This window comes from Lineus longissimus, chromosome 1 (assembly GCF_910592395.1).
Source record: "Lineus longissimus chromosome 1, tnLinLong1.2, whole genome shotgun sequence".
Taxonomy (NCBI): domain Eukaryota; kingdom Metazoa; phylum Nemertea; class Pilidiophora; order Heteronemertea; family Lineidae; genus Lineus; species Lineus longissimus.
Window position 1 is genome coordinate 13,212,641 of NC_088308.1, and position 13,393 is coordinate 13,226,033.

General features: G+C 43.0%; 2 protein-coding genes across 2 annotated transcripts; both read right to left on the minus strand.

Annotated features, from left to right (window-relative positions):
* Positions 1-838: 838 nt before the first annotated feature.
* On the minus strand, positions 839-2,581 carry LOC135482568 (uncharacterized). Its single transcript, XM_064762752.1, has one exon. It carries the CDS (start codon positions 2,579-2,581, stop codon positions 839-841), a length of 1,743 nt encoding a protein of 580 aa, XP_064618822.1.
* Positions 2,582-2,713: 132 nt separating this feature from the next.
* Positions 2,714-3,964, minus strand: LOC135482628 (uncharacterized). Its single transcript, XM_064762888.1, has one exon. It carries the CDS (start codon positions 3,962-3,964, stop codon positions 2,714-2,716), a length of 1,251 nt encoding a protein of 416 aa, XP_064618958.1.
* Positions 3,965-13,393: the final 9,429 nt, after the last annotated feature.

A 13,393-nucleotide genomic window follows, 5' to 3' on the forward strand; every position in this document is an offset into this window, starting at 1 on the left:
GCAAGCCTGTCAAAATTCAGTTTTTCTGGCATTCAAAAAGTGTCCATCGTTTGCAGTTATGGCACAATTTAGCATCACTTCCTGTGAATGTATCATACTGTTTCATAGGTGTTACCTGAGTAATAGGTGTTACCTGAGTAATAGGTGTTACCTGAGTAATAGGTGTTACCTGAGTAATAGGTGTTACCTGAGTAATAGGTGTTACCTGGTTCATAGGTGTTACTGTAAGATCGAGCTCTTTGACCGGATCTTCTTCAGAGATTTTCGGTAACGGTTCAACCCTTGGTCTAATGTAACCATTTTGTTTCATAGGTGTTACCTGGTTAATTTGACTGAAATACTTCTCTAAAGAGACATAACTGTACAATCTTTCACTCATGATTTAGAATAAAAAAAATCATTAAATAATAGGGAACCCTGTTGTTTTAACAATTTTAACCATTTTATCCATTTTATGTATTTGGTAAGTTTGGTAAGTTTTTGGGAAAAAAAACCCAAAGACCCCCCAGTGTTGACAGAAATTTTCCATGTTGGGTTTTTGGTAGTGTTTGTGGGTTAAAACAGTGAATTCTTGACAAATGTACATGAATAATGATGAAGGGTGAAGTTTTTCACCCATGATTCTAGGTTTTGACGTAGATAGTAGTACATTCGTTTCCTTATTACTTACGTTCAACGACGCCGTTCATATGGCTAGCATGAGGAGGGTTCATCTTGAAGACGATCCAGTCACACTGGTCTTTTAGAAGCTCTTGTCTAACACGATCATTGTCCATTTCTGCCAGGGCTGCTGCAAGTTCGTTTTTTGCGCCAATGAAGTTTGAACCCTGGTCTGATCTCAAGTGTCTGACTGGGCCCTGCAGCAAACAAATCTCCGGTATGCGTTCAAAAATGAGCTGGTATCAAGACTATTTGAGACCTCAATATGGATGGCGCGAGAGTTCAAGCACGTAAACACTGCTCCATATCTTTTGTTGTCGCTCCGTCCTTGCCTGATGAGATACGGTCCGAAATAGTCCACGGAGCTGTAAGTAAATGGCGGCACCTCCTGCAGTCTATCTTCTGGTAGGTTGGCCATCTTTTGTCCAAGTGGAGCACCTCTCAGTTTTCGGCAGATCACGCACTTCTGCAGATATGTAGTTATAACAGTTCTTGCTTTCAACAACCAGTAGCCCGCTGACAGGATTGCATTCAACGTCATGCCCCTTTCTGAGTGGGCAATGTCTCGGTGATGATGAGCGATCAGAACTTGAACGACATGACCTTTTCCTGGCAACACCATTGGATGCTTCTGGCATTCTGGAACATCTGCGCGCTGTACCCTTCCTCCCACTCTCAAGACACCAGCTTTGTCGACATATGGATCCAGTCTGTAGATTCCACTTCTCTTTCCAATGGCTTTGTTTTCCTTGGAGTTCATCTCTCGTGGTGGTTCTCCGGACGAGTTCATTTTGCGAAGCTGGGCGATTTCCTCTTTGAAGGCTTGGGCTTGTACCATTTTCATGATAACCAATTCTGCATTCCCCATTTCTGCCACGTCCACTGGCTTGTACTGCTTCATGTTTTCCTTCAGGTCGCCGGTGATACAAGGTATTTTGATAGTACCACCTCTCAATCCCTTTACCATTCTGAGGCAAATGGCCACTGCTCGTTTCATCCGATGCCAACTGGAAAAACGCTCTAGTTGGGACAACATGTCGACAGCTTCCTTTGGCTTAGCTTGTGTTGCTAAAATCTTGACCTTTCTCATTTCGGGATCGTTCGGTTTTGGCTCAACGACGTCTCTGCTGGGCTGTATGACAGGCGATGACAGGAAGGCTGGACCCTTCCACCATAACTGGTTATCTTGCAAGTTCTTTACTGTCACACCTCTTGATGCTACGTCTGCGGGATTTTCTCCAGTGGGGATGTGATGCCACTGGTCTGGTGACGTACTTCCTCTAATCATCTGCACTCGATTAGCGACAAACACATGGAACCTTCTGGCCTCGTTGTTGATATATCCCAGTACCACCTTACTGTCGGACCAAAACGTCTCTCTGATATCTTTGTAGTCAAGCTCTTTGCGGAGAAAGTTACTCATCTTCACGGACATGACGGCAGCAGTGAGCTCCAAACGTGGCACTGTGACCGGTTTGCTGGGTCCTACTTTGGCCTTAGCTGCAACTAGAGCTGTGTCGATCTTGCCATCTTCTCTCAATAGCCTTATATAGCTACGTTGACCGTATCCTCCAAGCAAGCTAGCGTCGGCGAAGTGATGTAACTCGACACTCTTCAACTCCTGATCCTTGCAGTCATGTGACTTGTAACAACGCGGGATTCTCAGCTTACTAATGTCCTTCAGCTGACACCTCCAGGTTTCCCATCTTTTGGTGACATCATCAGGAATTGGGTCCTCCCATCCCTTTCCATCTCTGCAGAGCTCTTGCACGATACGCTTTCCTTCCAATATTACCGGTGCGACCAGACCAAGTGGGTCAAATAGCGAACTGACCGTCGAGAGAATACCGCGTCTCGTGAGTGGTTTCTGCTTTAAGTCAAGTTGAAAGAGGAAGGTGTCCGTCTCGACGTCCCACTGCATGCCTAAAGTTGTCTCTGTCGGAAGGGTAGAATGAAGGTTAAAACTTTGTAAGTTCTTTGCTCGCAGCGGCTCCGGAATTCCTGCAACCACGGTCTTATCGTTACAGACGTACTTAGCGAGGTTGAATCCTCCTTAAGCGGCCATGGCGTGTGACCCTGCGATGAGGTGAGAGGCTTCCTTTGGTTTCTTCTTGCTGGTGATCCCATCGTCGACGTACATATCCTTACGTAAAAAGTTAGCTATCTCCTCACCGAACTGGCCTTTGTAGCGGTTTGCGGTCTCGTTCAAGGCAAAGTTGGAGCAGGCTGGTGAGGATGTGGCGCCGAAGATGTGTCTGGTCATTCTATACTCAGTTGGTTCTTTGTGGAGCTCCCCGTCTTCCCACCATAGGAACCTCAAACAATCCCGCTGGTTGTCAGGGACGAAAACTTGATAGAAACAGGCCGATATGTCACAGGTCACAGCTACTGGCTCTTTTCTGAATCTGGTAAGAATCCCGGTGAGACTGTTCATAAGATCGGGGCCCTGCAGTAGGTGCTGGTTCAGACTGTGTCCTTCGTATTCCGCACTTGCATCGAAAACAACTCGGAACTTGTTTTTCTTAGGATGGTATACCCCGTGATGTGGGATATACCATATGAGCTTCTCATCCTGTGTACAAGTCTCAGACGTGTCGGGGACCTTCTCTGCGAAACCTTTGGTGATGACATCGTTCATGAAGTCTGTGTACTCTCGTCTGTATTTGGGGTCCCTTGTTAGCTTGTGACGTAGGTGACGGAGGCGTTTGTCAACCATGGTTCTATTGTTCGGAAGGGTGACATCATCCTCTTTGAATGGTAATGTAATCTCGAAGTGGGAATCCTCCCGTTGACGTATTCCTGCTTTCACCACAGCCAAAAAGCGCTGGTCATGAACTGACATTTTGCATCCTGTCTTCTGCTTGGCAAACTCTCCCTCGAACAGCTGGTTGACCTCGGCTGGTGTTATCTCCTTGGCTTTAGTTCGGTACACAAAGTGGACTGGCTCGTCTCTCTTGATGTTATCGGCGAAGTTACCAATAACTCCCCATCCAAGATCGGTTCTTATCGCGTATGGATCGTCATCTTCCCCCGGAACAACGTCTCTTGGCTTAAGTAGTTTTGGACAATTCATCCCAATGAGGACACCAATCTCCCAATCTTCTCGGTAAGGATACAGCTTCTCAGCGACGTCTTTCAGGTGAGGTATTTTTCTAACTGTTTCTGGTCTTGGTACCTGGCTGTGACTGGCTGGAATGATATCTCTCTCGTACACGGCTGGCATGGAGATGTCTAAGGATTTGTTCATATCCTGAATCCGCAGACCATTAACTTTCTTTGTGTTGACGACTTCTTCATCCAACATGGTGGTGAGCTTTAGCTGGATATCCACTCCCGTGGCTCCAATCTTGTTCGCTATGGCCTGAGATACGAATCATGTATCGGATTGGGGGTCCAAGATGGCGTAAACTTCTGTCTTCTTTTCTGGCGACTTCTCATGATAAAGGGTGACAGGAACTATAAGTGTGTGCATCCAAGATTGCGGTTGAATGCTCTTACTGTCGGACTGTACGGTATGCACGACTGCAGCTTCTGTGACTGTGGGAGTTGAACTTATCGAACTAGGATAAAAGCGGTGGAGAAGTGTGGGATGTGTCTTCTTACAGGCCTCGCACGTCATTCTTCTTTTGCAGTCCGCCTTTCTATGCCCGTAGGTGAGACAACCCCAGCATAGGCCCTTGTCCTTGATCGCATCCTGCCTGGTCTTCAAATCCATCGCTAAGAACTGAGGACATGTGATGATTCGATGATCAGCCTGACAAAGAGAGCACACAGGTTTCTTCAGCACTTTAGTTGTCGTAGTGGCCTGTGGTACAGGTTCAGCATTCCTGCTTACAGTGAATGTCCTAGCTCTGGAGAAACTCGGCCTTCCATCCTTGTTGTGAGAAGGGTTATTTCTTTTGTCACGACTCTGGGTGGTCTGGCTTTCTTCCGAGATTCTGGCACTGGCAGTAACAGGATTATACGCGATTCTTGCTTCAGCGTTGAGAAATTGGCAAAAGTCCTTGAAAAAAGGATAGTCACATCCGTCCTTCGTCCTTCCATCTTCAGTATAGAGCCTCTTGTCCACCTGTCTCGACCATCTAGCTGTTATGAAACGTGGTAGCTTTCGCAGCATCTTTCTGTTTTCTTCAGGGTCGTTCAACACTCTCAAGTAGCTTATAGAATTCATGGCTGTCAAAGTATGCGTTAAGATATCAGCAAATTTCCTCAATTTTACTCCATCTCCTGGCCTGATAGAGGGCCAATCTGTAATCTTCTTACGATATGCATCGGCGACGATAAAAGGCTTGCCATATCTCTCCTGCAGAATCTCCTTAGCTTGTTCGTAGGCGGTGTCAGAATTCAGGGCTAGCAGCCCTTGTATAGCGTCCTTAGCATCGCCTTCTGTGTATCTCGACAGGTAGAACAGTCCCCTGGTGTTTGACTTTATTGTTGCTTCTATCAGACTCTCAAAACTCTTGATCCAGATGGGGTACTGTATGTAGTCACCTTTGAAAGTATCTGGTTCGATGGTAGGCAAGTGAGACCAGTTAGTCTCTTTGGCAGCGATGAGATCTGCCAATCGGGACAGACCGTCATGGTCAGCTGTTGCCCCTGGTTGTGGTTGTATTGTAGGCGACCTCATTGGCTCCGGATGTGGTTGTTGCGCTGTACGCAACCTCATTGGCTCTGGTTCGTCCTCACCATATGGTCCATCCAGACTGGGTGGGCCAGGATCCCTTCCTCGGTTGGGAGTGCTGGACACGAAGCGTTCGTGAAAGTTGGACAGCTCCTCTGACAGCAGCAGGATCTCCCTCTCCATCTCTCTCCTCTCTCTTTCAACCAACTCTTCGAATCTTCTTCGGTCCATTACGTACTTCTTCTTGTTGTAGCAAGAGGTTTTACTGTAGCGAACTTGTCTTTCGTAACACTATTAAGTTGACAAGTCGTGGATATTTCACCAATTCTTTGACTTTATTTATCCATAGTCCACGTAAAACCTGTAAATACACAATGAGAAAGTGCCCTAAGTTTCACTCTTAATAATTACAACATGAAGTAACTGTAATGCAGTCAGGACAGTCCAGTCCCTGCTGCCACCTGGCCGTAAGTGGCCGAACTAAACCGTATAAATTTTGACAGCACCTGTGCTGTTTTAGTGCCCCCAAAACCCAAGACGAACAGGGCAAATTAACATCAAATTTTCCTTAATACTATTCAAGAGGTCTATAGATTGTATACGTAGCTTAGAATCATACGAAACGGGCGGAAACAGCTCCAGGGACCATCTAAAGTGAGACACCGGACGTAGAAAACTGTCCTACACAGGATTGTGGATGTACGCCGAGACAACGGACAAATAATAGGCCGTAACTTTGACCATACGGGAGAACATCACAAAATATGGGGTTATATGGGATTACTAAATATTTACCTCTGTCATGCCTCTAAATCTTTATACTTTTGGTTACAAAATAGGCACTTTAAATACTTTTAACTTTAGTCTGTGAAAAACGATGTCTGTACATCTGGAACATGGCAGCAAAGCAACGCACGAGGGTAGGTGGCGTTCACAACAGTGGCCTTTCAAGGATGCCCTGTACATATAAATGACACCAAACAGTATCCCTTAAAGCGGACCTGTTTACAAATGAAACCGAACTGTGACCACAGTTACATACTCCAATGCAGTGATATGGGTTTATAGAGATAACAAGAAAACCAGGTCTACTCCATCGGAATCCTTTTCCGACGTCAGAATCATACTCTCGGTTCTTTTCTCAACTATGATGTTGATTAGCCAACTCACAGTGTGCTTCATCAAAAGTTTGTGTTGAATATGCTTTGTGCCAAAGTTTCTGTTCGATAACCTTATGATTGTCCTTGTACATTGTTATAATCCGACAATATTCTAAAGCAAGCCCTATGAGTTGCCTATCTCGTAAACCTGTGAAGTCCATTTTGGTGCCTTTTTGAAATAGTGATTAATCGGCAATAGTCCCTCCAAAATCAGTAGACCTTTGACATCGACGTTATTCGATTTATCCTCTCTGTTTTTCCTTAACATTTAATTGAGGCACAATAGATAGATTGTCCATTCAGAAGTAGTTTTGTTTATTGTACGTTCCATGATGGACAATTTGTAAATGCTATTGTCTTGAGAGATCGACATGAATAATGCTCAAAAGCAATATCCTACAATTTGTTCGCTCTATCTTTCAAAAAAAAAACGAAATCCAATCCCAGTCTTACTTCCGGAAGTCTCATGCAGCTATGCACTTCTAAAACCTAGTCACCCGACTTAATTTTTTTTCATTTAAATCCATCGTGTCACAGTTTTCTTCTTGTTGCTATCTCTACCAGGACCACTACTAAACTATCACTAATCCATCTGGCATCTGTCCGCGTCATCCTAGGAAATAAATCCTACCGATATATACCCGAGTTGTGCTCAACCAATGTGTTGTCATGTTGGTCGGGGGGGGGGGGGGGAGAATATGAAATCAGTGATAAAAAGTGTGAATGTTCTTACCATTGTGGATTCCTTCTCCTTCTACACTAACCCTCTATTGACACTTTACAATATTTTGCCCCCTTACTCCGACCCTCGATTCAGTGGCCTGTAGTGGCCGGTTTAATGTGACAGTGTTCATTGGACGACTATATAGAACTACATCAAACCTTAGTTTAAACCTACATGGACCCTAGAGCTTCAGCTAAGGCGAAGGTTCATGCTGCAATCGATCGTTTACGGACATGACTGACGAGATAACGTCCATAATTGGACGAATCTCGGTGACGTTGGCTTGTAACAGCCCTCAATGGACGCCTGATCATCTCATGAATAGTCCACCTCAGAGCTAATTCAGACGGCATACAATCGTTGCAGTCGCTAGTAGGGTCCACCGCAATCAATGAGACACCGAATATGTATATGCCCAACACAAGTTTGGAGAGTATTGGGCACCTGGAGTGGAGCAGGGAGGGAGGTCACTCCCAAAGAAAGAGGTACGCACATCAGTGTCCCCGAAAACCGGCAAAGGGTGGTTATTTATATGAAAGCAGCGTGTTCCAAGCGGGAGATATTTACACCCCGTTCATATCAGCTTTGCCTGCAAAAGCTCATGGAATTGCTAACCAACCTTCTGCAGCAATAGTCTTGGCTAAAAACACCACATTGGCCCCTTAGGAAAAGCGGGGAAGTCCCGATTTTGAAACAAATCTACCCGGCTGATTTGCAAATTATAACTGCAACACAGCAACACTGATTTTACTTCTCACCACGCTGAAAGGGGTGTGGATTGAAGCTGCTCACTGCCAGCAACGCGGATGTGCATGCCAAATTTTTGGGAGTGACCCCCGGAATTTGGCAAGTACTTACGAGATGATTCATTTTCCATACAGGATATCTACTCCTTTCCATACAGGATATCTAGTCCTGCCCTCCCCCTAATCCACTAAATATTGCTATACACACCCAAAGTAAACATCCGCCTCCCAACAACGCGAAAGGGCATAAAAACTCAATCATTGTCAATCAGGTACGGGGTCATTTATTGCAACACACGGGAACTGATGCTCATATCGATGCTCCACATCAGGTGCTCTGCTAGTGAAACGGGAGGCGCCACTGCGGACGGCTATCATATGCTTGTGTCAAGTCAGCCCCAAATTTTCCAGCCCCAATTAAACCATCACCAGAGTCCAGCCCCACTTTCACTCGGGTATAAACTCGGGTCGGGTCTTTCTAAAATGTGGAATGTTCAAAAATGGTCAAGCTAGCCCCAAGTTCCAGCCCCAATGAGGGCTGGAAATGTCGACAAAACGTGAACGTAAAATAGATAGGTTCAGACGGTTAAATATGATTCAACAATAACTTAACGTTAAATAGAGAGGTTTATTTGGCTAGTATTAACAAAAACGTAAACCATAACATATAGAGGGACCAAATTAAACAAAACTTGCAATTTAAATATGGAGGCTAGTTTGATTCGTGGAAAGTTTTATATAGAGAGGTTGAGATGATCAACGTTGCCGACTACGTCGACGCAAATGAGGGCTAGAAATAACGAGAAAAAACACGAACATAAAACAGAGAGGTTTAGATGGTTAAATATGATGCAACAATAACTTAACGTTGAATAGAGAGGTTTATTTGGCTCGAATTAACAAAAACGTAAAGCGAAACTAATATTTAGAGGGATCGAATTATACAAAACCTGAAATTTAAATAGTAAGGTGCAGAGGGTTCGAATTCGAATAACTTAAACATACAATAGAGGGGTTTAGCTGTTGAAGGTTGTCTAAAACGTAAATAAATACAATATTTCTGCTCATTAATAGCTCCCAATGACATTGGTTGATGAAATATAGTGCAAAACGACCCAAGAGCCCCGGACTTAAACTATACGTAAAAATGGGGTTCGAATTAAGAAAACGAAATATTACAAATCGAACGGGGCTGGGAGTTATCCGAGGTGTCCCTCGATGAAACCGGTGTTAATGAGTAGCGGGGGATACCATCTACAATCTCCAGTAGGTCTTTATCCCAAGTCAGTGTCAAATTTTGATCAATATGGGATCAAATGGAAAATAACGTGTGGGGGTTGACCTGAAATATAACAAATCGTAGGGGGCTGGGAAAATCCGAGGTGTTCCTCGCTTAAACCGGTGTAATTGAGTAGCGGAGGGTCCCATCTACAATCTCCAGTAGGTTTCTGTCCGAAGTCAGTGTCAAATTTTGAGCAATATTGTATAAAAATGGAAAATAACGTTAGGGGGTAGGCCTGAAATATTACAAATCGAAGGGGGCTAAGGAAAATCCGAGGTGTTCCTCGCTGAAACCGGTGTTAATAAGTAGCGGGGGTGCCATCTACAATCTCCAGTAGGTCTCTATCCCAAGTCAGTGTCAAATTTTGAGCAATTTGGGATCAAATGGAAAAAAACGTGTGGGGGTTGACCTGAAATATTACAAATCGTAGGGGGCTGGGAAAAATCCGAGTTGTTCCTCGCTGAAACCGGTGTTATTGAGTAGCGGGGGTGCTATCTACAATCTCCAGTAGGTCTCTATCCCAAGTCAGTGTCAAATTTTGAACAATATGGGATCAAATGGAAAATAACGTGTGGGGGTTGACCTGAAATATTACCAATCTGAAATATTACCAATTACTGAAATTCGTAGGCCTGCGATTTGATATATTTCAGGGACCCCCGCTACCCATTAACACCGGTTTCAGCGAGGAACACCTCGGATTTTTCCCAGCTCCCTACGATTTGTAATATTTCAGGTCAACCCCCACACGTTATTTTCTATTTGATCCCATATTGTTCAAAATTTGACACTGACTTGGGATAGAGACCTACTGGAGATTGTAGATGGGATCCCCCGCTACTTATTAACACCGGTTTCAGCGAGGAACACCTCGGATAATTCCCAGCCCCCTTCGATTTGTAATATTTCAGGCCTACCGCCACGCGTTATTTTCCATTTTATATAATATTGCTCAAAACTTGACACTGACTTGGGAGAGAGACCTACTGGATATTGTAGATGAGACCCCCCCCCCCCCCCCGTTACTCATTAACACCGGTTTCAGCGAGGAACACCTCAGATATTTCCCAGCCCCGTTCGATTTGTAATATTTCGTTTTCTTAATTCGAACCCCATCTTTACGTATAGTTTATGCTGGGGCTCTTGGATCGTTTTGCACTATATTGCATCAACCAATGTTATTGGGAGCTATTAATGAGCAGAAATATTGTTAATTAAAAAAAATTGTATTTATTTACGTTTTAGACAACCTCCAACAGCGAAACCTCTCTATTTTATGTTCAAGTTATTTGAGTTCGAACCCTCTGCACCTTACTATTTAAATTTCAGGTTTTGTATAATTCGATCCCTCTATATATTCGTTTGGCTTCACGTTTTTGTTAATTCGAGCCAAATAAACCTCTCTATTTAACGTTAAGTTATTGTTGCATCATATTTAACCATCTAAACCTCTTAGTTTTACGTTCGTGTTTTTTTCTCGATATTTCGAGTCCTCATTTGCGTCTACGTAGTCGGCAACGTTGATCATCTCAACCTCTCTATATAAGACTTTCCTCGAATCAAGCTAGCCTCCCTATTTAAATTGCAAGTTTTGTTCAATTGGGTCCCTCTATATGTTATGGTTTACGTTTTTGTTAATACTAGCCAAATAAACCTCTCTATTTAACGTTAAGTTATTGTTGAATCATATTTAACCGTCTAAATCTATCTATTTTACGTTCATGTTATATCGACATTTCGAGCCCTAATTGTGGCTGGAACTTGGGGCTGGCTTGACTATTTTTGAACATTCCACATTTTAGATAGACCAGACCCGAGTCAATACCCGAGTAAAAGTGGTGCTGGAATCTTGTGATGGTTTAATTGGGGCTGGAGAGTTTGGGGCTGACTTGACACAGGCCTATCATATCCGAGGGCATCGTGCAGGTCAGTTCTAAGCTATCTTGAATCATGTACACACATAAAGCCTGGGCCAGTGATTCCTCCGTCTGGGTGTCTTGTGTTCCATCTTTCACTGGGTCTCCGTACTGGTACTTTCATCTTCCGGATGGGCACATTCTTAGGAAATCAGGGGTTAATGTTCTTCACTGTACTTCACCAAATGAGGGCGAATGTCCCGGGGTTTGTGTTGAGGGACAGAGAAGCGATTTTTAACCCTTGATTTCCTCAGGATAGAGGGGACACCACAAAACAAAATCCTAAGGACTACTCGAAAACTTTCTGCAAGTTATTTTATTCATAGCCCAGCAAAGGTGCAAAGGCGAACGCCCAACAACAATCCAGCACAATATCAAATAATGTCGATTAATATAGCATATATCATACATTGAAATAACTGTATTTAAGCAGGAAAATGTTTGACAAACTCCGCATTTAGGGTCTACCATGTTAAGCAATTCATGATAGCTGCACTATAGCCCATGGAAACACCCATACGTCATATTCCTTCTCATTGCCTCATTTCAGGCATGTTATGCATAATAACTGCACTACGGCATTTCACTTTTATATTCCCGGACCACCAGTAACTATGAACAACTAAGACAAGTATCACTCCTGTATCTAGATGACTGCTGTGGTGCAGTTATTATGTATAATAAATTCCTGAAACTTGGTACTTATAGTATTTGTATATACTCTAAAACCTCGAATACGAGGTCTGAGGCTCCCCCCTATTCATTACAATGGTTTTGAATGGGGATGGGCCAATAAGTCAGTTATTATTCTTTTATCTATGGCATGGGCCAATGGAGTCACATATGTTATAATCACGCTATGATCTTGGCTGACATTGGCAGTAAAACGAAATCAACATCACTGGTCATAGTAGGCCCATCGGCTGACAATCCCTCCTCCATTGTAATGAATGGGGGCGAAGCCTCGGACCGCGTATTCGAGGTTGTAGAATCCATCCTTCATTGTAATGAAAGAGGGCAAAGCCTCTGACCTTGTATTCGAGGTTTTAGAATATATCTATCTACACGTCAACGGCAATGCTAAAAATTTACAGCAACAGGAAATTCAATTACATATTTAAATAATTTTATGTACCGCATAGGCTTTTAATGCAATTTATTGTTTATTTCCCGCAATGGGAAAATTAATATTTTGAATAACGGTAGTGATGACCAACATCACGAATTTTACCAGAAGGAGGCTTGGGTTTATGTTCATAAGATATCCAGATACAAAATTTAAGTTATCATGCTTATTATTGTATGCTTATGATCAAATGACATGGAATATCGAGTGACGTCATCGAAATTAATGTCACTGAGATTAACAAATCACAAGGCTTTTAAGGTGTTTCCAGAGGTTAATAAGAGCACCGGAAGTAGGAGGTACATTGACCCCTGTGAATATAGCGTTGCAGTTGTTGTGAGTCAACTATTATGCAGGGTTTTATTCCGATAATGGGAAACGCCATTATAATTTCTACTAGAAGTAATTTTTAAAAATGAGCAGCAGGTATGAAAATAGTGTGTGCTTAATTTTGTTTGTACATGTACAGTCCTACCAGAAAGTAAGTGTCCACCGTTATTTTTCAATATTACGGAGATGAAATAAGATATTCGAATGTGGTTTTCAGCAGAGTACAGTATATTTAGTTAGTCATATGTGACCCACCACGGCAAAATGAATCGCATGTCATACACAGAAGATGAACCTAAAATGACGCCTGGACATAATAGAAGAAATTGATATACTCAAATTTCACAAAAGACAGACAATGAACAACCAGTCCGTCTCAATCTGTCATGCAACTAATTTTGCCATGGCGTGTCACATATATCTGTTGTATTTGGATTCACCTAATTCCATCCCTTCATTATGTTACAAACATTTCAATAAAGGTCCAAAATTGCATTTGCCTGTTCAAATATTCACATGAGCCCATGAATTGTGCTTTATGACCATCGCTTTTTGGCACTTGCAATTCCATAGAATGTGTTCGATAGTCATGATAAATGCACATTTCTGCTTAGGATTTTTATGTTATTTTTTAAATCTCTTCAATAACCTTTGATAAAGACCCCAAATCCGACTCTAGCTGACTGACTGCACTGCTGACCATGAGGGTTGTTCTCAAAGGTCACCAGCTGTCTGAAAAAAACAATCACCTGTAGCGAGCTAAAACTAATCTTCAAAATAAAAGAATTAAGCTGGAATTTTCTAGTAATTAAAGGAAAAAAGTATTTG